The 26,725-nt window shown below is 36.7% G+C and overlaps 1 protein-coding gene across 3 annotated transcripts in view; it reads right to left on the bottom strand.

Annotated features, from left to right (window-relative positions):
* The window catches only part of RNF130 (ring finger protein 130), a 147,132-nt gene that overhangs the window by 57,658 nt on the left and 62,749 nt on the right, over positions 1–26,725 (bottom strand). For all 3 annotated transcript variants that reach the window (XM_069077539.1, XM_069077540.1, XM_069077538.1), the window contains exon 3: positions 9,960–10,210. In XM_069077539.1, coding sequence (XP_068933640.1) covers positions 9,960–10,210 — 251 coding nt within the window. The remainder of the gene's footprint in view (positions 1–9,959; positions 10,211–26,725) is intronic.

The following is a 26,725-nucleotide window of genomic DNA, read 5'->3' as shown; positions in this document are numbered from 1 at the left end:
GTCATCCTGTTCTTCCCCAGTGATTTGCTTATTGAATAAAGGTACATTTTTTTGTTCACATTTACCTATTTATTAAAATTGCTGTCAATGTTCATTAAAATAAGCCCTCCCCTGAAAATAAGCCCTCTGGTGTTTTTCTGTCCAAAAAAAAAAAAATAATAAGACAGTGTCTTATTATCGGGGAAACACAGTAGTGTTAAGTGTCTGAGGATGGATTTGAACTCAGGTCCTCCTGACTCCAGGGCTGGTGCTCTATTCACTGTGGCACATAGCCACCCCTCTCCAAACTATCCCGTTAAAATGCAGGGGTCCTCTCCAAACTATTCTGCTAAAATGCAGGGGTCAGGGGAGGCTAGGTGGTACAGTGAATAGAGCACTAGCCCTGGAGTCAGTAGGGTCTGAGTTCAAATCTGGCCTCAGACACTTAACATGTACTAGCCATGTGATCTTGGGCAAGTTACTTAACCCCAACTGCCCTGCCTTCTCTCCTCCAAAAAGCAAAAAAATAAAATAAAATAAAAATTTCATGGGTCAGACAATACATACCTTGCTCAAAACCTTAAGTAGTACTTCATTACACCCATTGGTAAGCCACAGATGTCTTTGCTTGACATGTAAAAAGCTCATATAATCTGGATTCAATCCACCTTCCTAATCTTATTTTACAGTATCACCTCTAGCGTCAGTTTTCACCCCAAAGACTTCCCAGAGAGCCCTGCATCAGCTCTGAGTCCAGGTCACCTGCTTATGGCCTTTATCTTTGCTCTAGGGTGATACAGTAGCCATCCCAGGATCACATCTACCTCAAATTGCCAGGTCCTACCTCCTGTCTGTACTCTTCCACGCTGTATCTTCCCATACTCTGGTCTGCTCTGAGTTGGGCCTCCCAGGACATGGAATCATGACTTGCTCTGAGTTTAGATCTCAAAGGAGGGCCTTGAAAAGCAATCACCTGCCTCTTTCAACAGACCCCTCACCAACCACTGATTACTCTTCCAGGATGCATTCCTCAATGGTCAGCATACTTCCATCATACTCTCTTCACCCAGTGATTCTGACCGCTCTGGCTATCTCCATACAAACCTTGTTCCCCATCCCCCACTGCCTCTTCTCTTACTCCCTTTCCCCTCAACTCTATCCTCCAAATATCCTTTACCAGATCTACCCACCCCTTTTACTGTGCTCTCTGGAACGCCTGCACTATAGTTAACGAACTTGCCTTCATCTTAAATTCTACCATGTTGTGACTGCACAAATTTTCCTGGTTCTGCTCTCTTGACCAAACCTGCATCATCAACTCACTAAAGTCTTCCCAGGTTTATCTGAATCCATTCCTTTTGTCATTTTTTATGGCACAGTAGCATCCTTTTATATTCATATGCCATAATTTGTTTAGCTATTCCCCAAATGATGGGTACACCTTTAATTTCTAGTTCTTTGCTACTTCAAAAAGAGCTGCAATAAATATTTTTGTACAGATAGGTCTCTTCTTTTTTCTTTAATCTCTTTGGTATACAAGCATAGTTAGCAGTGGTGCTGTTTGGTCTAATGGTACTCTGTTTGGTGACATTGGGGACACAGTTCCAAAATGTTTTCTAGAGTAGATACAACAATTCACAACTCCACCAGTGCACTAGTGCATTAATGTGCCTGTTTTCCCATAGCCTCTCCAATATTTATCATTTTCCTTTTCTGTCAACTTTGCCAATCTGACGGATGTGAGGTAGAACTTTAGAGTTGCTTTAATTTGTATTTCTCTATAGTAACTTGGAATATTTTTTTCCATATGGTGGTTGATATTATATTTGAGAACTCCCTCTTCATATCCTTTCACCACACATAAAATGGGAAATGGTTCTTACTCTTTATAAAATGGAATCAAATTCTTACAGATCTTGGAAATGAGACATTTATCAGAGAAATCTGCTTCAAAGACTTCTTAGTTAACGGGTTCCCTTTGAATAATAACTGTACTGATTTTTCCTAGACTCTATGATTAAAGGAACAATTAAAGGTTTCTGATAATTTAAAAAGGAAAAGTGTGCAAGGTAATAACTGCAAACAAAAGAAACTACTCAATCCTGACTGAAGGAGGAGGGAACAAGAAGAAAACAATAATCTAAGGGAATATACATAATTGGAGAACAGCTGAACTGTGGTATATGAATATAATTGAATATTACTATACTACCAAAAAAAAAACGACCACTGAAACCAGAGAATCCTAGGTAGTATAAACTGATAACAAAGTAAAGTGAGCAGAACAAGGAGAACAACTTGTAAAAGCACCACATTGTCAAGAAAAAGGTTTTTTGAGAGAATTAAGAATTCTGATCAATGCAATAACTAACCATGTTTCCAGAGGACCCATGATGAAACATGTTAGCCATTTTATGACATAAGGGTGATGGACTTAAGACAAAAAACGAGACATACTTTTTTGAAGAGGTTTACTTATGGATATCTATTGATTGACCACTCATATTTAGTAGAAGAGTTTCTTTTTCCTCTAGGTTTTTTAATTGGAGGTGGGGGAGGTTACCAATAGTGATGTTCCCACGCCCCCCACCCAAAAGAACCATTGAAATATTTTTTTAAAAATGCAAAGAAGACAACAAAAGGAAGTTCAAAAGGAAGCAAAGACAAGCAGGACAGTTTTGAAAGTAATGTGAAACAATATGAAACAGAGATTTATAGTTTCACCTACAATCCTTTTTTTGTGTTATGCTATATATGAAAATGTAATTTTTTGGTTTAAATTTGGAACTGAAAATGATATAAAATTTAAAAGGGAAGTAGCGAGTCAGGGTTCAGCTTGGACAGGTTATTCCAGACAACTTATTTTTTTCCCCTTTTTTTTGGACATAGTTATTAGATTGGAGAATGAATGAAAAAACATTACATGCTCACCATGTGCTAAGCACTGCTGATGCAAATACAAAAGCAAAGAAAGTCCTTTTCTTCAAAGAGTTTAGATTCTTAGGGGGGAAGGAGAAATCACACATAGCAGAGTGGTATGGAAGGAAGGAGGAGCACTTTGGTCCAAAAAGTTACAGGGAAAAGTGAAAGGGACTCTGGAGTAAGTAGCCTGACACACTCTATCCAGTAAAAATGTTAGAAGTGATTTGATCATACTGTAGTTCATGGTTCCAAAACTGTAAAGGGATGGGGCATGGTTTTGGGGCACTTCCTCCATAAAGCCCTTGAGGTCCACAACTGAGGAGGAAATGCAGGGAAGCATAGGGGAGGGTTTCCTCAAACAGAATCCAAGGAGAGACAGTTATTAATTATTGGGGATGCAGGATAGAAGTTCCTGAAGGGAACACTATTTCTGGAAGTACATGGGCTACACGGACTTTCACTTACACCTCAGGTTTAACTACTATTATTAGAGAGCAAGAGAAAAGAAATATTTATATCTGTATGGCATTTTAAGCTTCTACATCCATTACTTCATTTGATCTGATTCTCAAAAGAGTCCTCTGAGGCAGAAAGGGAATGGATGTTATCCCCATTTTGTAAATGAGGAAAATTAAGACTCAGAGATATTAAGTAAGTTGCTCTGGGCTTTTGATTAGTAAAAAGCAGAGCCAGTAGTAAGCTTTATCAAGTTGTCTGTCCATTATATTATACTTACTTTTCAAATACTAGCATGGGAGCTGCCTGAATCTAAATGATAGAACAAATTAGGTAAAAAATGTCTTATTTTCTTAAGGGTTATAACAGTTGAGATTCTTAAAGCAGTTTAGCTCTAACTGGTCTCAGTCAGAAAGGGAAAGACATCAGTCTGGGGGCTCATAATTGACAACTTTTACTATAACTTATCAATGTGACTTCTGAACGCACTGCCATACTAAAATTGTTTGCTGAAAGTTTACCAATAATCTATTGCTAAATCTAATCCAATTTTCTCAGGTTTTCATCCTTCTTGACTTGTTTGCCACTTCTGACATTGCTGACTACCTCTTCTTTCTAGATATTCTCTGGCTTCCCTGACACTATTCTTTCTTGGTTCTATCTCTTTTTTTTTTGTTGGAGGGGGGAAGGTAGGGCAATTGGGGTTAAGTGACTTGCCAAGGTCATAGGCTAGTTTTTTTTTTGTTAAGTGTCTGAGGCTGGATTTGAACTCAGATCCTCGTGACTCCAGGGCCAGTGCTTTATTCACTGAGCCCACATAGCCGCCCCCAAAATTAAAAAAAAATTTTTTTGGAGGGGGAAAGGCAGGGCAATTGGGGTTAAGTGACTTGCTCAAGGTCACACAGGTAAGTGTGTCAAGTGTCTGGGGCTAAATTTGAACACAAGCCCTCCTGATTCTAGGGCTGGTGCTCTATTCACTGTACTACCTAGCTGCCCCTTCTTGATTCTCTTCTTACCCTATGTTACATTTAGTCAATTTCAATTTTTAAAGGAGTTAATTCCTTCAGTATTTTTTGTACCTCTTTTACAATTTGGCCAATTCTGATTTTTAAGGAATTATTTTCTTCATTATTTTTGTACTATTTTTACTAAGTTGTAATTTTCTTTTCACAATTTTCTTGTATAATTGTCATATGTTTTCCCAACTTATCCTTCTATTATTATTATTTGATTTTTAAAAATAGTTTATTTTGCCTTATTTTAAGCCTCTTTAACACTTCTAGGAATTCTTCTTGGGTTTGTGTCCAATCTACATTTTTCTTCGAGGTTTTGCTCATATATGTTTTCATATCATTGTCTTCCTTCAAGTGTCTTGAGCTTCTCTGTCTCCACAGTAACTGCCTTTTATGGTAAATTTTTTTGCTCATTTTTCTAAGCTACTTATTGACTTTTGACTTTATGTTATGTTGGAATTATCACCTCTGGGGAGAGAGTGGGGATGTCTGGCCTGATGTTCTTTTATGTCCTTCTGCTGCTTTCACAACTCAGTCTAGTAGCCTGTTAAGTTTTTGGTGCTTCTAAAGTGGTAGGATCCTGAGAGAGATCTGTTTACTGCTCTCCTGGTCTGCATTCTGTAAATTCCTGACCTAGTCTGGGTCTGCTGGATGGTGAGTTGTTGAGTTTCCATAGGCTGCTACTGAACTACTGGCTCCACCTAGGTTTTGATCTCCTGTCCTAGTTTATTCCACTGCAGGCTTATATGTGAGGTTCAAGTTAGAACTGAGTCCCCACTCTAATCTTAGACTCAAAGCCACAAAATTATCTTTCTAGAACTCATGCCTTGCTCCTTAAATAGATAAGGGCCCTGCTCCCTTGCAACTACAACCACTCCTCTCTGTCTTGGAACCGGATAGTGAGTGACAGAGCTACCAGTTGGCACCTGTTCCTGCTCTCAACGCTACTATAGGGGTCCTCTAGGATCTCTTTCTGTCCAGGTGTTCAGTCCTGGAGCTAGGCTGCTCCCACCACAGGTTGCTGTTACTGCCACGTGTTACTGTTTTGCTACTCTATGCTTCTGGCCAAACCCTATCACCCCAGCATTTACAGGCCTGTCTGTATTCCTCAGCTGTCCTGGGCTGGAAAAATAACTCACTGTGACTTTTTTATTGGCTTTCTTAATCAGAATTTGGTTTGATATATTTTTAGGTTGTTGTGGAAGGGTGTGCTGAGAAAGCTCAGCAAAAATGCTGGCTTCCACTTAGCTCTCGACTCCACTTCTCCTCTTACCTGACTGATCTTTTTGTAGGATCATCATTCAAGTCCTACTCATTAAGTCTGGATGTTCCCCAAAACTCTGTCCTCTGCCCTAGTCTCTTCTATTGGTGATTGCATTAATTCCGATGGGTTTGCTTATTTTTATATATGAATGCCAAGTTTATATATCTAGCCCTAATCTCATTTCTGAACCTCATTTTTTTTTTTAAAGCAATGGGGGTTAAGTAACTTGCTCAAGGTTACACGGCCAGTTATTTCTGGGTGTGGTGCTGAGTATCTGAGCCCAGATTTGATCTCCAGGTCATCCTGACACTGGAGCCTGTGCTCTTACTCTCTGAGCCACCTGGCCGCCCCTAAGCAATTGGGGTTAAGTAACTTGCTCAAGGTTACACGGCCAGGTGTTTCTGGGTGGGTGCTAAGTGTCTGAGCCCGGGATTCGATCCCCAAGTCATCCCAACACTGGAGCCGGTGCTGTTACTCGCTGTGCTACCTGGCCGCCCCTGAACCTCAGTTTTACAACTCCAACAAGCCTAGTCAAATATCTCCAGATATCTCATGTTTAAAAATACAACTCGCCTTTCCCTCTGAAACAATCCTTCCTCCAAACTTTGCTATTTCTATCGAGGACACCATCATCTTTTTTTTTTTTTTTTGGCAGGGCAATTGGGGTTAAGTGACTTCCCCAAAGTCACACAGCTAGTAAGTGTGTCAAGCATCTGAGGCCAGATTTGAACTCAGGTCCTCCTGACCCCAGGGCCGGTGCTCTATTCACTGTGCCACCTAGCTGCCCTGATGCTACCATCCTTTCAAGTCACTCAAGTTTGTAACCTCAAAGTCATCCTTGACTTTTCACTCTTCCCCCCTAGCCCCTCCCACTATAGGACTTGTTGATTCTACCTCTGGCATTTTACATATTTTCTCTTTTTCTATTCAGTCATGAACCCAGGTCTGGTCCTAATCACATCCTGCCTGAACTACTTAAATAATCTTCTGATAAGTTTCCTGTTTCAAAGTCTATTCTTTATCTGAAGCCATCTTCCACAAAACTGTCAAAACTGTCCTAAAGCAAAGGTCTAACGATGTTATTTCTCTCATCAAAAATGTTGGGCATCTCCTTGCCTTCAGGACAAAATACAAATGCCTCAATCTGGTTCCAACCTACCCATCAAGGATTAAGTCACATCATTCCCTTTTCCACATTCAATGTTCCAATCAAACTGTCTTACTTAGTGTTCCCTCCAGAGGTGAGGATCCAGTGGCCTTCTAGATCCTTGGGTGGGGTTTTTTGACTGAGTCCAAGTTTTACAGAACAAATCCTTTTGTTAAGGGGATTTGTTTTGTGAAGTTTAAATTCAGTCAAAGGGCTGTCCTTGAGGACCTAGAGGGCCGCATGTGGCAGGTTCCTCACCTCTGCTGCCTGTACTCGACAGTCCACCTCTCCTTTTTGCCTTCTCACCTCTGCAAAGGCTATCCATGCCCAACACTCCTCTTTCCCCAGATACTCCTTCATGTCTCAGTTCAGATACCACAAAGCCTTTTCTGATTGCTCCAGTTGTTGGTACCTGATTCACTCCCACCTCACCTTAGCCTCTTAGAATCTGGCTCAAATAACAAATTCCTTTCCTGATCCTCTAAGCTACTCGTGCTCCTTGTCCCACATAAAAAGTACCAAGCAATTGACTTTATGTATGCTTTCTTTCCTAATAAAATGTAAGCTCTTTGAGGGCAGGTACTTTATTTTTTTGTCGTCTTCCATACTAGCAGTATCTAACAGTACCACATAGTAAGCACTCAATAAATGATTATTGGTTGATTTCTCCTGAAATTATCTTATATTTAACTATCTGTTTGCATTTGTATTCTATCATAGGACACAAGCACTTGTCAGGTGGATTATTTTTTTTATTTGTTTTTGAATCTCTGCATTTCGCACATAGAAATTACTTGATACATGTTTGTTAAACTGAATTGCTGATATAGCTAAAAGATCTGGAGTTCGAAGACTAGGGTTGAAGTCCTGACTCTAGCGCTTACTGGTGGTATGAATTCCTCTTAAGTTATTCTGAACTTCATTTCCCTTGTCTGTAAAATGAAGAGGTTAGACTAGATTATTTCTAAGTCTTTTCAGCTCTAATACTCTATAAAATTTGATCTTTTTCTTCACTGTAAGGCTAAAAAGTAGACAACAAAGAAAGGAGAAACAAGTGTTTTGCATGACTCAACCTTCAATCAATAAAATTTCCCATGTTTTAATTTAGTAATTGCTTGAAGGTCAAATCATCATGTCTAGACTTAATATGGAGCTAGATAAGACTTATGAGGTTAATTTTTATAATGAATCAGCAAATTATTTTTAATGTTAAATTCTAAGAGCTGTTGATCTATTAACATTCTTGTGGATTCAGAACTCAAAACCAACACAAGTTATTTAACAGGGATCTTAATAGGTTAAATTTATAGAGTGCTTTAAGGTTTACACAATGCTTCTATGTCAAGGAAATTCCACAAAGAAATATAACCTGGGTGGCTTATTTCTTTGAAATCTCATCTTCATATTAAAATTGACACTGTTTCTACATCATAAGTAGTTTGGTATAGAGAGTACATGACCAGCCTTGGAATCTGAAAGGAAGATCTGAGATGTGCACCGCATGTGTGAACATGGAGAAGTCATTTAAACACTCAGTGCCTTTTTAGACTATAAATTATATAGAAGGGTTAAAAAAAATCTTTATCACGTGTCCATCAATTAAGGAATGACTAAACAAATTACAGTAAGTGAATATACTGGAATATTACTGTGCTGTAAGAAATAACGAGTGTGATAAATACAGAGGAACATTAAAAGATCTACATGAACTGATGCAGAGTGAAATAAATAAACTGGGGAAAAATATCAGTGACTACAGCAATGTAAATGGAAAGAACAACTACACAACAATAAAAAATGACTGTGGCAAAATTATAAAGAACAAGCTTGGCCACAAGGAAGAAATATGAGAAGATGACTCCTTTCCTGTTTTTACAAAGAGGGTGTCCATGGGTGTGGAACACTGCAGATGATATTAGAGTTATTTCAATGTATTAATAGGTTTTGCTGAAATTTTTCTCTTCCTCAAAAAAAATTCTTTGTAATAAGGGATGACTCTCTTGGAGAAGGAAAGAGGCAGGATACAAGGGGAAAATCAAAGCCATTATAAAAACAAAAGATAGCAATAAAAACCTATTTTAAAAATAAAATGAATTCTTGATTTTAAAAAATCTTCATCACTTGAGAAAGTCTCTGAACCACAATTCCCCATAATTATAAAACCACAGAAAAATAACTAGGTATTTCTCTAGGCACAAAGATATCTTTTGTTGACCTCTGAAGTGAATTATATAAAGCTATACCGCCTTAATAAGGGTGGCAAATTTATTTATCAGTTTGCAACAAATGTTTTTCTTTCCAAACTAATTTCTAGTGTGAAATAATATTTCAATGATCAATTTCAAAACCAATACTAAGTGAGAAATGCTTGTTGTGTTTGGTATAAACTGCTTGCCTTCATATACTTTAGCATTTATTTTCTAATCCTTGATTAAATTTCATTAGAATTTATAAACCAACCTCAACTAAATTTACATAAATCATAATATATAATAATTTAGCTGAGGAGTGGTAAAAAAATTGTCAGAACACTTTTCTAGATGTGTTAATCTTTAAGATCTATCTGCTTGTCTGTCTAGCTATCTAGCTATCTCTGTAATAAATCCTGCTTCCACATATTTCTTTGGCATAAAGTGACCTTGGGTTCTTAAAGAAATGCAAACTCTGACAGGTTCTATCAAACTGGAAAGGCTTTGAAGGTAGACTCAATGATGTACTAAGTCTAATCTATGGAGGAACCTAAGTGCAATGAGGCTAATTATCAAAATAATGGTCATCAAGTACTGAAGTTTTTGGTCACAACTCAGAAAGATGGTTTAATGTATTCAGGAGTAGCAATCTGTATTAGTGGAGGGAATCTGCACACTGATGAATTAATGGAACTCAAAGTACTAAAGTGAAAATAAGTTATGCTTAAGAATCAAATTATTATTTTGTCCAGAAATTAATCAGTGACTATTATAATTTCTAATTTATTGAAATATTTCTTTGTAAGTATCATCATCCTTTAGACATAGGTAGATTTTGAATTTTTTTTCAGTTACAGATGCAGAAAAATTGGTGCCTACTTGTAAGTTTAAAAATAGAAGTAAAAAAAAATTAGTATTCTTCACCACATAACGTGTTTACATGGAATATTGCTCTCAAGCATTAATCTTGTAGAGAACTGGCAGCTTACCTGGTTCCTGTCCCGGGCATTTGTGTACCTGATCTTCTGTATGAAGTAAAATATCAGCCACGCTGAAGAAATTATCATCAAAACAATAAAGGATATTGACACGAAGACTAGAGAACCACGGCTAAAGTTTTTTGCTGGTATACGAGTCCCAACAGCTATTGTCATTTGTACAGAGATGTTCTTCTCCAGATAACTCAAAATGTCTTTACCCCTCAATTCTGTAATCATCACAGCAACGATATCTCCAGTTCCTGCAATATAAAAAGATGTGTCACCGAGCTGACATCTAGATTCAACATTAAGTTATAAAATAAAGAGCAATTTAAATTGCGCTGCCGTTTGCTGTCACCCTTCATAGTTAAAAATGTCAGACTAAATATTCAAAAGGACCAAAACTCATCACTAGTGTATCCTACTATCAAGAGGCAGTTTTATATTTGCTACCAAAGAGAATAACTGAAAAGAAAGACAGGAAGAGTATTTAGAAACTTGTGAGTAATAAAGCCCATGACAGGTAGAGAGCACTGAACTCCTCAGGGAAACTCTTGTCAATTGGACTCTGAAGCCAAACTATGCTGAACTACTAGAATCATGGCCCAGTTTTAGGAGAAATAATACTCCAAGTTAGAATCACAATATCAGAGTGGGAAGGGACCTCAGAGGTCATTTAATACAACCCAAACTCAACTAGGAATCTCCTCTAAATTATCAACAAACAGCAATGAAGCTTCCACTCAAAACCTGCAACAATATGCAATCTACTGTCTGCTGAAGCAGCCCATTCTACATTCTAATTGTTAGGAAGTATTACCGTATATCCACCTGAAATCTAATTACCTGTAACTCATATTTACTGGTTCTGCTCTCTTAGACCAAACAAAAGTCTAGACACCAGGGGTTCTTAACTTGAAGTCTGTGAAATTAAAAAAGGTAGCTGGATCTCAGTATAATTAGTCTCCTTTGTAATACTATGTATTTTATTTTATGTATTTAAAAAGAAAATAAAAGAATATCTTGAAAATAGGTTCACAGGTTTCACCAGATGGTCAAAGAGCCTCTGTCAAGATCTTCCACAAAAGCCTTCAAGATACTGCAAATACTTATTTTTATTTTAAATTAAAATTTATGTTTTCAATTAATTAAAAATTTGTCTTCCCTCTTTTCCCTTCTTCTAACTGAAAAAGAAAGAAAAACAAAGCTCTTACAATAAATATATATAGTCAGAAGGAAATACACTAATGTATTTTGTATGATGTATCTTGTCTTCCTTGTATTTCTTCTTTCCTCTCTTCAATCCCTAAGAACATAATCTACCCCCCAAGACTGCCTTTTTAATTTACTCCCTCAATACATTTAGATTTTGAAGGGATACTTGATTCTTCTCCTCTTATTAGAATGTCAGCATAACATCATCAAACAGCTACTTCTGACTATTCAAATGAATTTACTTGTCTAAGTTTTCCGTGATTCTTTTTTTTTAAGGTGGCAAATATACTTTATTTCCCCCCTCCATTTATTAAATTATTTATTTTTAGTTTTCAACATTCACTTCCACAAATTTTAAATTTTCTCCCCATCCCTCCCCAAAATGGTTTGCAATCAGATATGGGCTCTACACATATATTCCTATTAAACACATTTTTCACATCAGTCATGTTGCATTGAAGAATTATAATGAATGGGAAAAACCATAAGAAAAAAAACAGTCTGCTTCCCTCTGTATTCTGACTTCATAGTTATTTCTCTGGATGTGGCTGGCATTTTCCATCACAAGTCCTTTGGAATTGTTTTAGGTCTTTGTACTGCTGAGAAGGGTTATGCCTATCAAAATCTGTGCTTGCACACTGTGGCTGTTACCGTGTACAATGTCCTCCTGGTTCTGCTCCCCTCACTCAGCATCAATTCATATAAGTCTTTCCAGGTTTCTCTGAAGTCCACCTGTTTATCATTTCTTATGGTACAATAGTATTCCATTACATTCATATACCACAAATTGTTTAGCCATTCCCCAATTGATGGGCATTCTCTCAATCTCTAATTCTTGGCCCCCACAAAGAGAGCTGCTATAAATATTTTTGTACATGTTGGTGCTTTTCCCATTTGTATGATCTCTTTGGGATACAGCCCTAGAAGTTGTATTGCTGGGTCAAAGGATATGCACATTTTTAGAGCCCTTTGGGCATAGTTCCAAATTGCTTTCCAGAATGGTTGGATCAGCTCACAGCTCCACCAACAATGAATTAGTGTTCCAACATTCCCATATCCTCTCCAATATTTATCATTTTCCTGTTTTGCCATTTTAGCCAATCTGATAGGTATTATGTGGTACCTCAGAGTTGTTTTGATTTGCATCTCTAATCAATAGTGATTTAGAGCATTTTTTTTCATATGTTCATAGATATCTCTAATTTTGTCCTCTGAAAACTGTCTGTTCATATCCTTTGACCATTTATCAGTTGGGGAGTTCCTTGATTCTTATATTTGTATTTCAGACTTCCTACTCAGTTCTGGTCCTTTCAACAGAAATTCTTGAACAGTCCTCTATTCCATTAAAAATCCATTTTCCCCTAATAGATTTATACTCAGATTTACAGGGTACATTATTCTTTGTTGCAAAAAGTCTGTATTTTTTTTACTTTTGAAATATTGTATTCCCAAATCTCTTCTAATTTAGGGTAAAAGCTACCAGGTCTTGTGTGACTAACTATAGTTTTTTTGGTACTTAAAACTTTCTTTCTGGATGCTTTTGGCATTTTATTTGATGCAGGAGTTCTGGATTTTGGCTATGACACCAGGACTTTTCCTTTTGGAGATTCTTTCACAAGGTGGATTCTTTCTATTTTTACTTTGTCTTCAGGTTCTAATAAAAATATTCAGTTTTTATTTATGACTTCTTGAAATACTATCTTCTTTTTTTAAATCATGGGTTTAAAGAAGTCCAATGATTCTTAAATTATCTTTCTTTGATCTGTTTTCCAAGTGTCTGTGTTGGATTAGATCACTTTTCATTTTGCTCTAATATTTTTTTGCTTCCTCATGGAGTCACTGGTTCTATCTGGTCTGTTTTAGTTTTTAGGGAATCTGTTACTTGGATAAAGTTTGCCACTTTCTCTTTTAAACTATTTATTCTACATTCAATTCTTTCTTCCAGAACCTTTTATTTCATTTTAAAATTTCCTGCTTCATTTCATCTAGTCCTTGAAGAAAATGCTTTTTTCCCCCTTTGAATCTCTACTTGCAGTTGTTACTGTCTTACTTTCTCTTTTAGGATGATCTCTAGTATCTACAATAATATTTTATCCTGGTCAGTATCGTCTTTGGTTCACTCATCTCTCCAGTTTTACTTTCTGAATTGAACCTTTATACAAGAGTCAAGTTTCACCCTTTGCTTTGCTTTTGGATTAGATAGTCAGCCCTACTTCATCTCATTCTGGGTCCTTGGGGTCCCTGCACTGACCTCTATTTTCCAGTTAGGTCATCCTGGACCTCCGACAGGCTCAGAGCATTGTTTCTTCAGGGAGCTTTACTATGTCTCAGGACAGAGTGCTAGGGAATTCACTGACTGTGGTGCACAGAGTAACCCAGTCTGTGTACTGCTATGCCACAATGGTCACTGCTACTATACTTGACTTCCAAGCCTACTCTGCAGTTTTCTCAGGGTGAAACGCTATCCCCTCCTTGTTGTATCTGGAAAGAGAACCTTGTAAATTACATATGTCTCTGGCTGCACTGGGAGATTGCTGGTTTATCTGCCAGTGCTGGTGCTAGCTTTGCTATCACAGCCCCCTTTCCTATTGGCTATATTATGGTCTTTTGACTGCTTTTTTTTTTGGTGCAGCTCTGGTATAGAAAAAAAAATTATACAATCTTTTATTGGATTTCCTGATATTATTAGGTCTGGTAAGAATTTCTGGTTTTTGTTGTAGTAGTTATATAGGAGCTGGATGGTCTGCTTCTCTGTTCAGGCATCCATCTTTGCTGTAAGTTGATGACTAAACTACTGTTAAGTATAACAGCTCTGAAAGGCTTCAGAACTTTGATCAAAGTATACTTAGTCATGACCTTAAAAGACTCATGATGAAACATGTCTGCCACTTCTTGTTAGAGACATGATGGATTAAATATGCAGAATGATATATATATTTTAGACTTGGCCAATGTATTGGTTTGTTTTGCTTGATTATACTTGTTTCAAGGAAGGACTTCTATTTGGGGAATGGGTGAATTTCTATATAGTGACAGAAATGTGAAAAAACTTTTAAAAGAAGGAAAACCATCAATGAAATAAGAATATTATGGAAGAAAACAAAAAAAAATGAAGAGGCACATAAACAAATTGGGGTAATTATGTTACTACTTTGTTAGTAATTATGTTACCACTTTGTTAAATTTAATATGCACTTAAAAATAAACTGTATTGCATAGAAACCTACATTTTCATAAATAACTTTTTTGTGTATGTGTTGTTGGTATACTGAAACGTCTGCCAGTTAGTCAACAAGCAAATAAGCATTTACTATGTGTCAGGCAATATGCTAAAATCTGAGTACAGATTGAAAAAACAGTTCCTTGTCCTAAAGAAACTCAGATTCTAATGGCAGACACAGAATGGAAATAATAATGTATATATGAAATACACAGAAAACAGATGATGGTAACCTAAGAGTGGAAGACACTAGTAGGTCTGGGGACTGAGGAAAGCCTAATACAGTTTCATCTGACTTGAAGGAAGCTAGGCAATCTAAGAGGTAAAGGAGGGCATTTTAGGAATGGATGATAGCCAATGCAAAGGCTCTGAGAAGGGTGATGGAGCAATGTTTGGAGGGGGTGTAAAGTGTAAGATGACTAGAGAAGGAATAAAAGGTCAGTGATGAAGAGTTTCCACACAAAAGAACTATTTTTTTTTTTTTTTGCTTTTTGGAGGAGGGAAGGTAGGGCAATTGGGTTTAAGTGACTTGCCCAAGGTCACATGACTAGTAAGTGTTAAGTGTCTGAGGCTGGATTTGAACTCAGGTCCTCCTGACTCCAGGGCCAGTGCTCTATTCACTGCGCCACCTAGCCATCCCCAAAAGAACTTTTTAGTTGATCCTGGAGGTAACAGGGAACCACTGGAGGTTATGGAATAGTGAAGTGACATGGTAAGACTTGTGCTTCAGAAAAATTACTCTGGCAGCTATATGAAGGATGGAATGAAGTGTAGAGATACCTGAGGCAGGAAGACTAAAGGTTTTTTCAACAATATAGGTAAGGGATGATGCAAGTATAAATGAGAGAGGTTATGTGAAGAGAGAATATATATATGTGAAAGCAGAGACAATAAAATGGATATGGGGGGGTGAATTAGAGTGAAGAATCAAAGATGATTCTGAAGTTGCAGAACTTGGTAACTAGGGAAAGAGCATTGTCTTTGTCAGAAATACGGAAATTCTAAAGAGGGGAGGGTTTGAGGGAAAAGATAATTTAATTCTTTTTCAGGCATGCTGAGTCTGAAATGCCTATGGGACACCCAGTTCAAAATGTCAAAAAGACACAAGTTGATATGACACTGTAGCTCAGGAGAGAGACTAGAACTAGATATATGGATCTGAGAATCATCTGTATTGAAATAATAAATGAACCTAAGGGAGCTGATGAGATCACTAAGTAAAACAGTGTAGAGCAAGAAGAGAAGAAGATTCAGAAGACAGCCTTGGAGGATACTCTTAGTTAGTTGGAATGACATGAATGAAGAACCCACAAAGAAGACCATGAAGGTATAGTCAGATAGATAGAAGGAGAACCAGTAGAGAGCAGTGTAATGAAAATCTAGTGAAGAGAGTCAAAGGGGGAAATCAAAGGTGTAAAATGCTGCAGCAAATTAAAAAAGGATTGAGAAAAAGCCATTGGATTTGGCAATTAAGAGATCACTGGTTATTTTGAAGACGGTGGTTTCAGCTGAATGAAGCTGGAAGCCATAATGAATAAGGTTTAAGAGGTAGTGAGAGCAAAAGCAGAGTGACTGAGCAGAGAAAGCTTTCTCAAAGAGTTAAGTCACAAAGGGAAGGAGATATAGGACAAGAGTTGAAAGGGATGTCAGAAAGAGTGAGAGTCTTGTAAGGATGTAGCTACTGATTAATTATAGTTAATAATACAATTAAAAAATAGTTGAGCCATTTTGTCTTCTCTTTGTTGTACACTTCCCATGTTTGATTCATCACAAGCAGGGATCTTCCTTCCTTTTGCTTCTATCATAGACTATTAAAAGCCCTTCAGATTTTGAGCAGTCAGTATGTAAAATTCAGCCCATTCTGGTCTTTAGTGTTCTTGACATCATTATAGGACTGGCCACTCTCTTGTACTCACTCTTAAATTAACTATCTGCTTCTATTTTCTTTTTTTTTCTTTTGCCTTTTGGAGGGCAATTGGGGTTAACTTGCCCAAGGTTACATGGCTAGGTTTGTGTGTGTGTGTGTGTGTGTGTGTGTGTGTGTGTGTGTGTGTGTTTTAAGTGTCTGAGGCCAGAACTGAACTCGGGTCCTCCTGACTCCGGGGCTGGCACTTTACTCACTGCGCCATCTAGCCACACCCTGCTTCTATTCTCTTAACAGATCTTTTTATCTGTCTAAATTGGTCTATGACACAGCTAGTGTTCTCTTTTCTTGTCCCTCTTTCATTGGGCTGTAAGAATTCTGTTCTTGATAACTTTCTGTTCCTCTCCAGCAAACTGCCCCCTGTTTTGGACCATGAAATCTACCTTTCCTCCACAGAAAGGTAGATCAGAGGTGATTAATACACCTTCCCTCCCATTTTACAAATGGGAAAACTGAGGCCCTAAAAGCACTGAACTCTCTGAAATTCACTCTCAAAATCTAGTAAGGACTTCCAGTAAAGGCAGTTAATCAGTGAGAAAGCCAGGTGAGTCTATTCTTGAAATCTTTTCATTACCAAGAAATGCCAACAAACTTCTCAATATCTCACTAAGCATGACAGAAGAAGCAAAAAACAGAAACACTAAAAAGTAAAGTTAAAATAATCACCTGAACACAGGGTGGGTCTGAAATGACAGCACTCCCTGGAGAGCTAGGGAAGTCAGTCCATAGCCCTGTAGCTAAATCTGGCACGTGGGGCACTTCCCTGTACGTCCACGCCTGCATCCCCTCCTACTTCTCTGCTGTATCACTCTGGGAGCATGGAGCAGGGTCAAAAGATTCTTGTTCCTTTTCACAGCCCATTCTGCGCCACTTCCTGTCCATAGTTCATCAGATTCATTTGCACCAGTAATGGGACTACCCCAGAGAGAAGAAGTAGTATTTAACCTCACAGAGTACAAAAGAATCAATAGTTTAAAAAAATATAAAGCTTTTGTCACTCGTTATGCTAGTTGAAACAGTTATAGAGGATTAAGATAGATTTAACTTGTATAAATAAGAAAATGGCAAAAAATTTATGAAAATAAACATGAATTATTTGATTTGGTCTATCAAAAGAAAAAGAGGGACAGTTCAAGAAACAAAACCTATCAATATGTTGCTTATGGGTATCATAAAATAAAAAAATCTGCAATTAAACCTAGGAGTTTGGTCTAAATTAGACCATGCTTCAACGAAAATTTTTAAAAAAGCAGGGGTGGCAGCAATGGTATCTGATAAAATGGCATTCAAGGCAGAAAATTTAATGAGAAAAAGGCATTTCATAGTGGTGAAAAGAAAAATATATAATATCTAACAATTTACAGGCACGAAACAATTCAATACTTAAATTTATATAAGAAAAAGCAATAGCATTTAATTAAGAAAAAAACAAATATAACAGGGATTGCAACACTCTATCAAATGTGACAAAATACATAAAATGATTAAGAAAGAAATCAGAGGGGCAGCTAGGGGGTGCAGTGAATAGGTCCTGGAGTCAAGAGAACCTAAGTTCAAATCCAGCCTCAGACACTCAACACTTACTTGGGCAATTCACTTAAACACAACTGCCCTACCTTCCCCCCCACCAAAAGGTAAAAAAGAAAGAAAGAAAGAAATCAGAGAACTGAATTGCTTATTTTAAAAAGTCAGACAGATATATAGAGAAAACAAAATGTGAGAAACAAGAAATAGATTTTTTTTCAACTATACATGGAAGGCCCACAAAGATGATCAATACTAGGCCATGAAAAGCCCTACATAAATTAAAAAAAAGAGAAATGATACACATTGTATTTCTAGACCTTAATACAAATGCAATAAAATGAACAAGAAAGAAATTTATAAAACTCTATGGAAACTGAAAAACAACTGAATAATGACGAGATTTTTAAAATGAGAAAAATAACAGAATATTAAAAAAATGACAACAATACATGTTCTCAGAGACAAATTTATACTGCTAAATGCCTAGAAATAGAAAAATATATATTAAGTTTATACCATCAGTCTTGAAAAAGGAAACAAAGCAATCCAAAAGAAAGTAAATAGATTATGAAAGATCAGAAAGAAATGTAATAGAGAAGGAAAGAACAAGAAAATTCAGATTTTTTAACGAACAACTAGAGTGACGAACTATTAGCAAATTTAATTTTTCAAAAGGAAAGAAAAATGTAAATTGGCAAAACTATAAATGAAAAGGGAGAAAAACAGAACAGAATCAAGAATATTATTAGGGAAATCTATATGTGTATATGTATACATATTCTAACAAAATATAGAATTTCAAAGAAATAGATGACTATAAAAACATAAACTGCTCAAACTGAAACAAAAGGAAATTAAAATCTTAACTAGACCAATCTCTGAGAATAAGATATCCAAACAGATCTATGATCTTACTGATTTAGGAATTCCCTTCAATAATAAATAAATAAATGAAAAAGCATTTATTAAGTGCACCAAACACTATGCTAAACTCTAGAAATACGAATACAAAAACAAGGCAGCTCTGGCTTTCAAGGAGTTCACATTCTAATAGGGAGAAATAATAATACCTAGAGGAAATTTAGCTGCAAATTGAATGGAAAGACCCAATGATTATTTAAAATTTTTTTAAAAATAATTAATTTATTTTTAGTTTTTAACATTTATTTCCGTAAAATTTTGAGTTTTGAATTTTCTTCCCCACCCTCTTTCCCTCCCTCCCCAAGATGGCATGTAATCTCATATAGGCTCTACTTATGCATTCATATTAAACATATTTTTACATTAGTCATGATGTAAAGAAAAGTTAGAACCAATGGGAGGAACCACGAAAAAGAACCAAACCAAACAATATAAGAAAAGGAGAGCAAATAGTATGCTTCCATCTGCATTCAGATTCCAAAGTTCTTTCTCTGGATGTGGATAACATTTTCCATTGTCAATATTCTAGAGCTGTCTTAGATCCTTGCATTGCTGAGAAGGGCTAAGTCTGTCAAGGTCAGTCACTGCATAATGTGATTGTTACTGTGTACAAAGCTCTCCTGGTTCTGCTCATTTCTTTTTTTATTTTTTTTAAATTTTTTTATTTTTTAAAAGCAATCGGGGTTAAGTAACTTGCTCAAGGTTACACGGCCAGTTATTTCTGGGTGTGGTGCTGAGTGTCTGAGCCCGAGATTTGATCCAGATCATCCCAACACTGGAGCCGGTGCTCTTACTCACTGAGCCACCTGGCCGCCCCTAAGCAATTGGGGTTAAGTAACTTGCTCAAGGTTATAGGGCCAGGTGTTTCTGGGTGGGTGCTAAGTGTCTGAGCCCGGGATTCGATCTCCAGGTCTTCTCAACACTGGAGGCGGTGCTCTTACTCGCTGTGCTACCTGGTCGCCCCCGGTTCTGCTCATTTCACTCCGCATCAGTTCATATAAGTCCTGGGTTTTTCTGAAATCTGCCTGCTTATCATTTCTTATAGCACAATAGTATTCCATTACATTCATATACTACAACTTGTTCAGTCATTCCCCAATTAATGGATATCCCCTCAATTTCCAATTCTCTGCCACCACAAAAAGAGATGCTATAAATATTTTTGTACATGTTGGTGCTTTTCCCATTTGTATGATCTCTCTGGGATACAGCCCTAGAAGTGGTATCACTGGGTCAAAGGGTATGCACATTTTTATAGCCCTTTGGGGCTATAAAAGTTCCAAACTATATAGTTCCAAATTGCTCTCCAGAATGGTTGGATCAATTCACAACTCCACTAACAATGCATTAGTGTTCCAATTTTCCCCACATCTTCTCCAACATTTACATTTTCCTGTTTTGTCATGTTAGCCAATCTGATAGGTGTGATGTATCTCAGAGTTGTTTTGATTTGCATTTCTCTAATCCACAGTGATTTAGAGCATTTTTAAATTTGACTATAAATAGCTTTAATTCCTTCCCCTGAAAATTGCCCATTCATATTTTTTGACCATTTATCAACTGGGAAATGACTTGTATTCTTATAAATTTGACTCAGTTCTCGATATTGTAGAAATGAGGCCTTTATCAGAGACACTGGCTGTAAAAATTGTTTCCCAGCTTTCTGCTTCTCTTCTAATCTCGGTTGAACTGGCTTTGTTTGTGCAAAGCCTTTTCAATTTAATGTAATCAAAATCATCCATTTTGTATTTTACAATGTTCTCTATCTCTTATTTGATCAAAAATTCTTCCCTTCTCCATAGATCTCACAGGTAAACTATTTCTTGCTCTCCTACTTTGCTTACAGTATCAGTCTTTATCTCTAAACTATGTACCTGTTCTGACTTTATCTTGGTATAGGTTAAAAGATGTTGGTCTATGCCTAGTTTCTGCCATACTATTTTCCAGTTTTCCCCAGTAGTTTTTGTTAGTGAGCTCTTTGCTAGAAACTGTAGTCTTTGGGTTTGTCAAATAGTAGATTGCTATAGTTGCTGACTGTTGTGTCTTGCATACCTAACCTCTTCCACTGATCCACCACTTTATTTCTTAGCCAATACCAAGTAGTTTTGATGATTACTACTTCATAATTACAATTTAAGATCTGGTATAGCTAGGCCACCTTCCCTTGAATTTCTTTTCATTAATTCCCTTGATATTCCTTGATGTATATTTTGTTCTTCCAGATGAATTCTGTTATTGTTTTTCCTAGCTCTATAAAATAATTTTTTGGTAGTTTGATTGGTATGGCACTGAATAAGTAATTTAATTTAGGTAGAATTGTCATTTTTATCATATTAGATCTGCCTACCCATAAGCAACTAATATTTTTCCAATTATTTAGATCTGACTTTATTTGTGTGAAAAGTTAAGGCTCAATGATTATTAGGGTACTATAGCAAAGGGGAATATAATGCATCATCTTAGTATCATATTTTCACTGATAAACACATCAGATTCTGAGTCATTTGACAGTGCCAAGGACCGATAGATTGTAACCAACTCTCTGTGACTCTTATCCATGTCTTTCAATTAGTTTGCTATACAGAAGTCCACTCAATGTGCTGAAGGCATTTTTTGCTTTTTTTTTCTGACATCAAAATGACGTCAGTGTGATTGTCCATCAGGGATTTCTCCTTCTCATCTTGTGACATGCCCATCTTCTCTTCTTATTATACCTTTCCTTGATGGGATTTTTTATTTCCATTCTTCAAAATTCTTTATTGGTTACATGTTGTAGCCCACTCACACGTATACTAGGGGGTCACTTTATTGCCCTCTGAATAATATTAAGTTTTAATTCTTTACAGACTGTTGTATTCCATATTGTATTCTTTTTCCAAAAGAAAATACAAAATGGTCCTCAGTCATATTTCAGCCTTCTACTTCAGTGAAGATGGCAGAGTGCTGGAAAAGTGAGTTAAGATATTAAGAATCACAGTTTTTAGATCAGCTATAAATTTGAATTTGACTATTTTAAGTGTGAGATATTTTTTCAATGATCATGGAAAAATTATTTCAAACATTACAAGAACAAAAAATTGGTCTAACAGGGTATTCATAAATAAGATAGATTATACCCCGGTAGTTTTTAAGAAATACATAAGTTTGGAGGACCAGCTGGAGCAGACCTTAGGGGATAGAATCACTGGAAGTTGTGGTAGTTTCCAGACTTCTCAACCCAGAAATGCCAAAAGGAAAGTAAAAGGTCAGTGGAGAAACACTGTTGCAAATGGATGAGAGAAGAGCATGGTTTGGCCCTTGCCTCTGGGGTGCTAGAGGTGGCCATGGCTGTTTCCTGAGCTCTGGGCCCACAGATGGTGGGGGGGGGGGGAGACCAAGTGACTGACCAGAGGGCAATTGCAGGAATCTCTCTGCTGGTACTGAGGCAGGATTCTCTTGCTTTACCCTACTTGGATCTGGGTCACAGGCTTGGGTGCTGGTCCTGGGGTGAGGAGTGCTGGCACGGCAGAACTTGTTGAGGCTGTGGAGAGGCAGTCCTCCTCACAGTTCTGAGGGAGGTGCCTAGAAGAAGCTCTGACAATAGCTGTGCAAAACCCCAGAAATTTGGGACACAGCACTCTCCACTCTGAAAGCAGAGTTCTACTGTGGCAGAGAGCTCAGAAAGTTCAAGTATTTGTCTGGCAAGATAAGCAAACAGAGTAAGAGAAATCAAACCATAAAATCTTTTTTTTTTGGTGACAAAGAGGACCAAAATATAGAACCAGAAGAAGACAACAAAGTCAAAACTCCTGCACCAAACAAAAGCCTCCAAGAAATATATGAATTGGTCACAGGCCATGGAGGAGCTCAAGAAGGATATAGAAAATCAAGTAAGAGAAATAGAGAAAAAATTAGGAAAAGAAATGAGAATGTTGCAAGAAAAATCATGAAAAACAAGTCAATAGCTTGCTAAAGGAGACCCCACAAAATACTGAAGAAAATAACACCTTAAAAAACAGACTAACTCAAATGGCAAAAGAGGTCCAAAAAGCCCACGAGGAGAAGAATACCTTAAAAAGCTGAATTGGTCAGATGGAAAAGGAACTTATAAATGATTCCTTCAAAATTAGATTGAAGCAAATAGAAGCTAATGACTTTATGAGAAATCAAGATACCATAAAACAGATACAAAAGAATGAAAAAAGTAGCAGGTAATGTGAAATATCTCACTGAAAAAAAACCACTGACCTGGAAAATAGATCCAGGAGAGATAATATAAAAATCTCATTGGACTACCTGAAAGCCATGATCAAAAAAGAGCCTAGACATCATTTTTCAAGAAATCCTCAAGGAAAATTGCCCTGATATTCTAGAACCAGAGGGTAAAATAGAAATTAAAAGAATTCACTAATCACCTCTTGAAAAAGATCTCAAAAAGAAAACTCCTAGGAATATTATAGCCAAATTCCAGAGTTCCCAAGTCAAGGAGAAAATATTACAAGCTGTAATTACAAGAAACAATTTGAGTATTGTGGAAACATAATCGGGATAACATAAGATCTAGCAGCTTCTACATTAAGGGATGGAAGGGCTTGGAATATGATATTCCGGAGGTCAAAGGAGCTAGGATTAAAACTAAGAATCACCTACCCAGCAAAACTGAGCATAATGCTTCAGGGGAAAATATGGTCATTCAGTGAAATAGAGGACTTTCAAGCATTCTTGATGAAAAGACCAGAGTTGAACAGAAAATCTTTCAAATACAAGAATCAAGAGAAACACGAAAAGGTAAACAAGAAAGAGAAATCATAAGGAACTTATTAAAGGTGAATTGTTTATATTCCTACATGGAAAGATGTTATTTGTAACTCATAAGACTTTTCTCAGTATGAGTATAGTTGAAGGGAATATATATGTATGTTTATGTGTACATATATAAATGTATACATATATACATATATGTATGTATAGGTGGGTGTATGTATATATGTATATGTGTGTACTTGTATACACAGAGGGCACAGGGTGAGTTCAATATGAAGGGATGATATCTAAAAAATAAAATTAAGAGGTGAGAGAGGAATATATCAGGAAAAAGAAAAAGGAGAGATAGAGTAGGGTAAATTATCTCACATAAAAGAGGCAAGAGAAAACTCTTACAATGAAGGGGAAGAACAGGGGGGTGAAAGGGAACAAGTCAACCTTACTCTCATTGGATTTGGCTTAAGGAAGGAATAACATAAACACTGAATTGGGTATCTTACCCTACAGGAAAATAGGGGAGGAAGGGAATGGGGGGAGATGATAGAAGGGAGGGCAGACTGGGGAAGAGAGTAGTCAGAAGCAAACAGTTTTGAAAAGGGACACGATCAAAGGAGAAAAAAAGAACAAATGATGGGTGGGATAGGATGGAGGGAAATATAGTTAGTCTTTAACAACAGGACTACTATGAAAATGTTTTGCATAACTACACACGTATAACCTATATTGAATTGTCTTCCCAGTAAGGGGTGGTGAGGAGGTTAAGAAGGGAGACAATCTGGAACTCAAAGTTTTAAAAACAAATGTTAAAAAAATTGTTGTTACATACAACTGGGAAATAAGATACGCAGGCAATGGGGTATAGAAATCCATCTTGCCCTACAAGAAAGTAAGGAGGAAGGGGGGGAAGGAGGGGAATATATGAGAGGACAGACTGGGTGAAGGAGTAAGTGGTATATTTGTCATCTTGGGATAGGAGGTAGGGCAGTGATAGGGAGAATATTTGGAACTCAAAAGCTTGTGGAAATAAATGTTGAAAACTAAAAATAAATACATAAATTCTGAAAAAAATACATAAGCTTGGTTAATTTTCCACTTTTTTTTAAAAGCAATTGGGGTTAAGTAACTTGCTCAAGGACGGATTCGATCCCCCAGGTCATCCCGACACTTGGGGCTGGTGCTCTTACTCGCTGAGCCACCTGGCCTCCCCTAAGCTTGGTTAATTTTAAAGCCAAATAAAATTACACTGAAAATTATAAACTATTTTCCCTAATGAATATAGATAGGAAAATACTAATAACACATATTAGCCAAAAAAATACAGCAATATATTAGGAAAATTATTAATTATGATGAAGCAGGGCTTAAACAAGGCAATCAAAGCTAGATCAACATCAGAAAAACTACCAACATTTTAAAAAGGGAAAAAAAATCCAACATAAGACAAAAAACCCTTAAAAAAAATTCCATGATTTATATGGATAAATGTAAAAAAACCTTTTAACAAAATCTGAATACTAATGATAAAAACACAAAAAATTTTAGTTAGGAGATTTTTTTTCCCTCAACACATAAAAGATAATCTCTTTTTAAGACAAGAGCCACCATAATATGCAATGCAAAATACTGAAAGTATTCCCATTAAAAGTAGGTACAAAGCAAAGCTGCTCATTCTTACTGCTTTTATTTGACATAGTACTGGAAATCTTAGCAACTGTAATAAGCCAAGAAAAAGATATTCAGGAAATTAACATGTAAAACAAAAGGTTAAAAATATCATTACTTGCAAATAACATGATCATTTTTCTAGCTCAACCAAAATATTAAAAGAGAAAATACATGAGTTCAGCAAGTTGTAGGATTAAACTATAAAATCAAGCACATTCTTATTTACTTGTAATTAAGAACAAGACAACAATATTAAAAAATAGTTCTCTTTTACAATAGGTAATAGAAACTATCAAATGTTTGGAAATTAACCTACCCAGGAACACAGTACCTGTTTAAGGACAGCTATAAAACTATAATGACCAAAATAAAAGAGGACATAGGTAACTGGAGAGACATCCATTATTCATGGATGGATAAGATTAACAGTAAAAATGATAATATTCCCCAAATTAATTTGTATACATATATCTCCATATAATAAATATCCATCATTTTTAAGATTTTATAAACAGGTCATATTCTAAAGTGGTATTGATTTCAATACCTATTCCTCCTTGCTTGGTAAGTAAATTAAATGATGAAGGGTGGGGAAGGGAATGAGTGAAAGTGCAACCAATGCTCAAAACGGTGATGAGGGAGGCTGTGTCATCAGGAGTGAGTCAGGTCTCAGTGAAGAGTCCGAAAATGTAAAGAATGGGAAGGGAAAAAATTTAGGATGAAACTAAGTTTGTTACCTATGGAGAAGGCATTACAAAAAACACAGTGGAAGAAGAAGACAGCTTTAGAGTGGGATGCTGGGAGAGATGGGTTGAGGAGGATGAGGATAAAGGAGCGTGGAGAACAGGGTTTGATTAAGGACAGCCAAGCATTCAGAGTCACTGGGATAGGGAGGGTATGACTGGGTGGGAGGTTGTTAAATAATAAAGGAGTTTGGTCTGGTAGCTTATCAAAATCCCAATTAACTAAAAAAAATTTTTTGTGGCAAGTTTTCTGATAAGGTCTCAATTTCAAAATATTTAAGGAAATGATTCAAATTTATAAGAATAAATAAAAGCCATTCAAAACAGGAAAATGATAAATGTTGGAGAAGGTGGGGGAAAATTGGAACACTAATTCATTGTTGGTGGAGTTGTAATCTGATCAAACTGTTCTGGAAAGCAATTTAGAACTATGCCCCAAGGGCTATAAAAATGTTCATACCCTTTGACCCAGCAATACCACTTCTAGGGCTGTATACCCCAAAGAGATCATACAAATGGGAAAAGGATCCACAAGTACAAAAATATTTACAGCAGCTCTTTTTGTGGTGGCCAAGAACTAGAAATCAAGGGAATGTCCATCAATTGGGGAATGGCTAAACAATTTGTGGTATATGAATGTAATGAAATACTATTGTGCTATAAGAAATGATAATCAGGAAGACTTTAGAAAAACCTGGAAAGACTTATATGAACTGATACTGAGTGAAGTGAGCAGAACCAGGAGAACACTGTACGCAGTAACAGCCACAGTCTGCAATGACTGACGTTGATAGACTTAGCTCTTCTCAGCAATGCA

This window comes from Petaurus breviceps, unplaced genomic scaffold, assembly GCF_028583685.1.
Source record: "Petaurus breviceps papuanus isolate PSGF00001 unplaced genomic scaffold, PetGlider_PUasm1.0 90994, whole genome shotgun sequence".
In the NCBI taxonomy this organism is placed as follows: domain Eukaryota; kingdom Metazoa; phylum Chordata; class Mammalia; order Diprotodontia; family Petauridae; genus Petaurus; species Petaurus breviceps.
The sequence above is the reverse complement of the archived record's forward strand: the minus strand, read 5'-3'. Positions and strand labels throughout refer to the sequence as shown.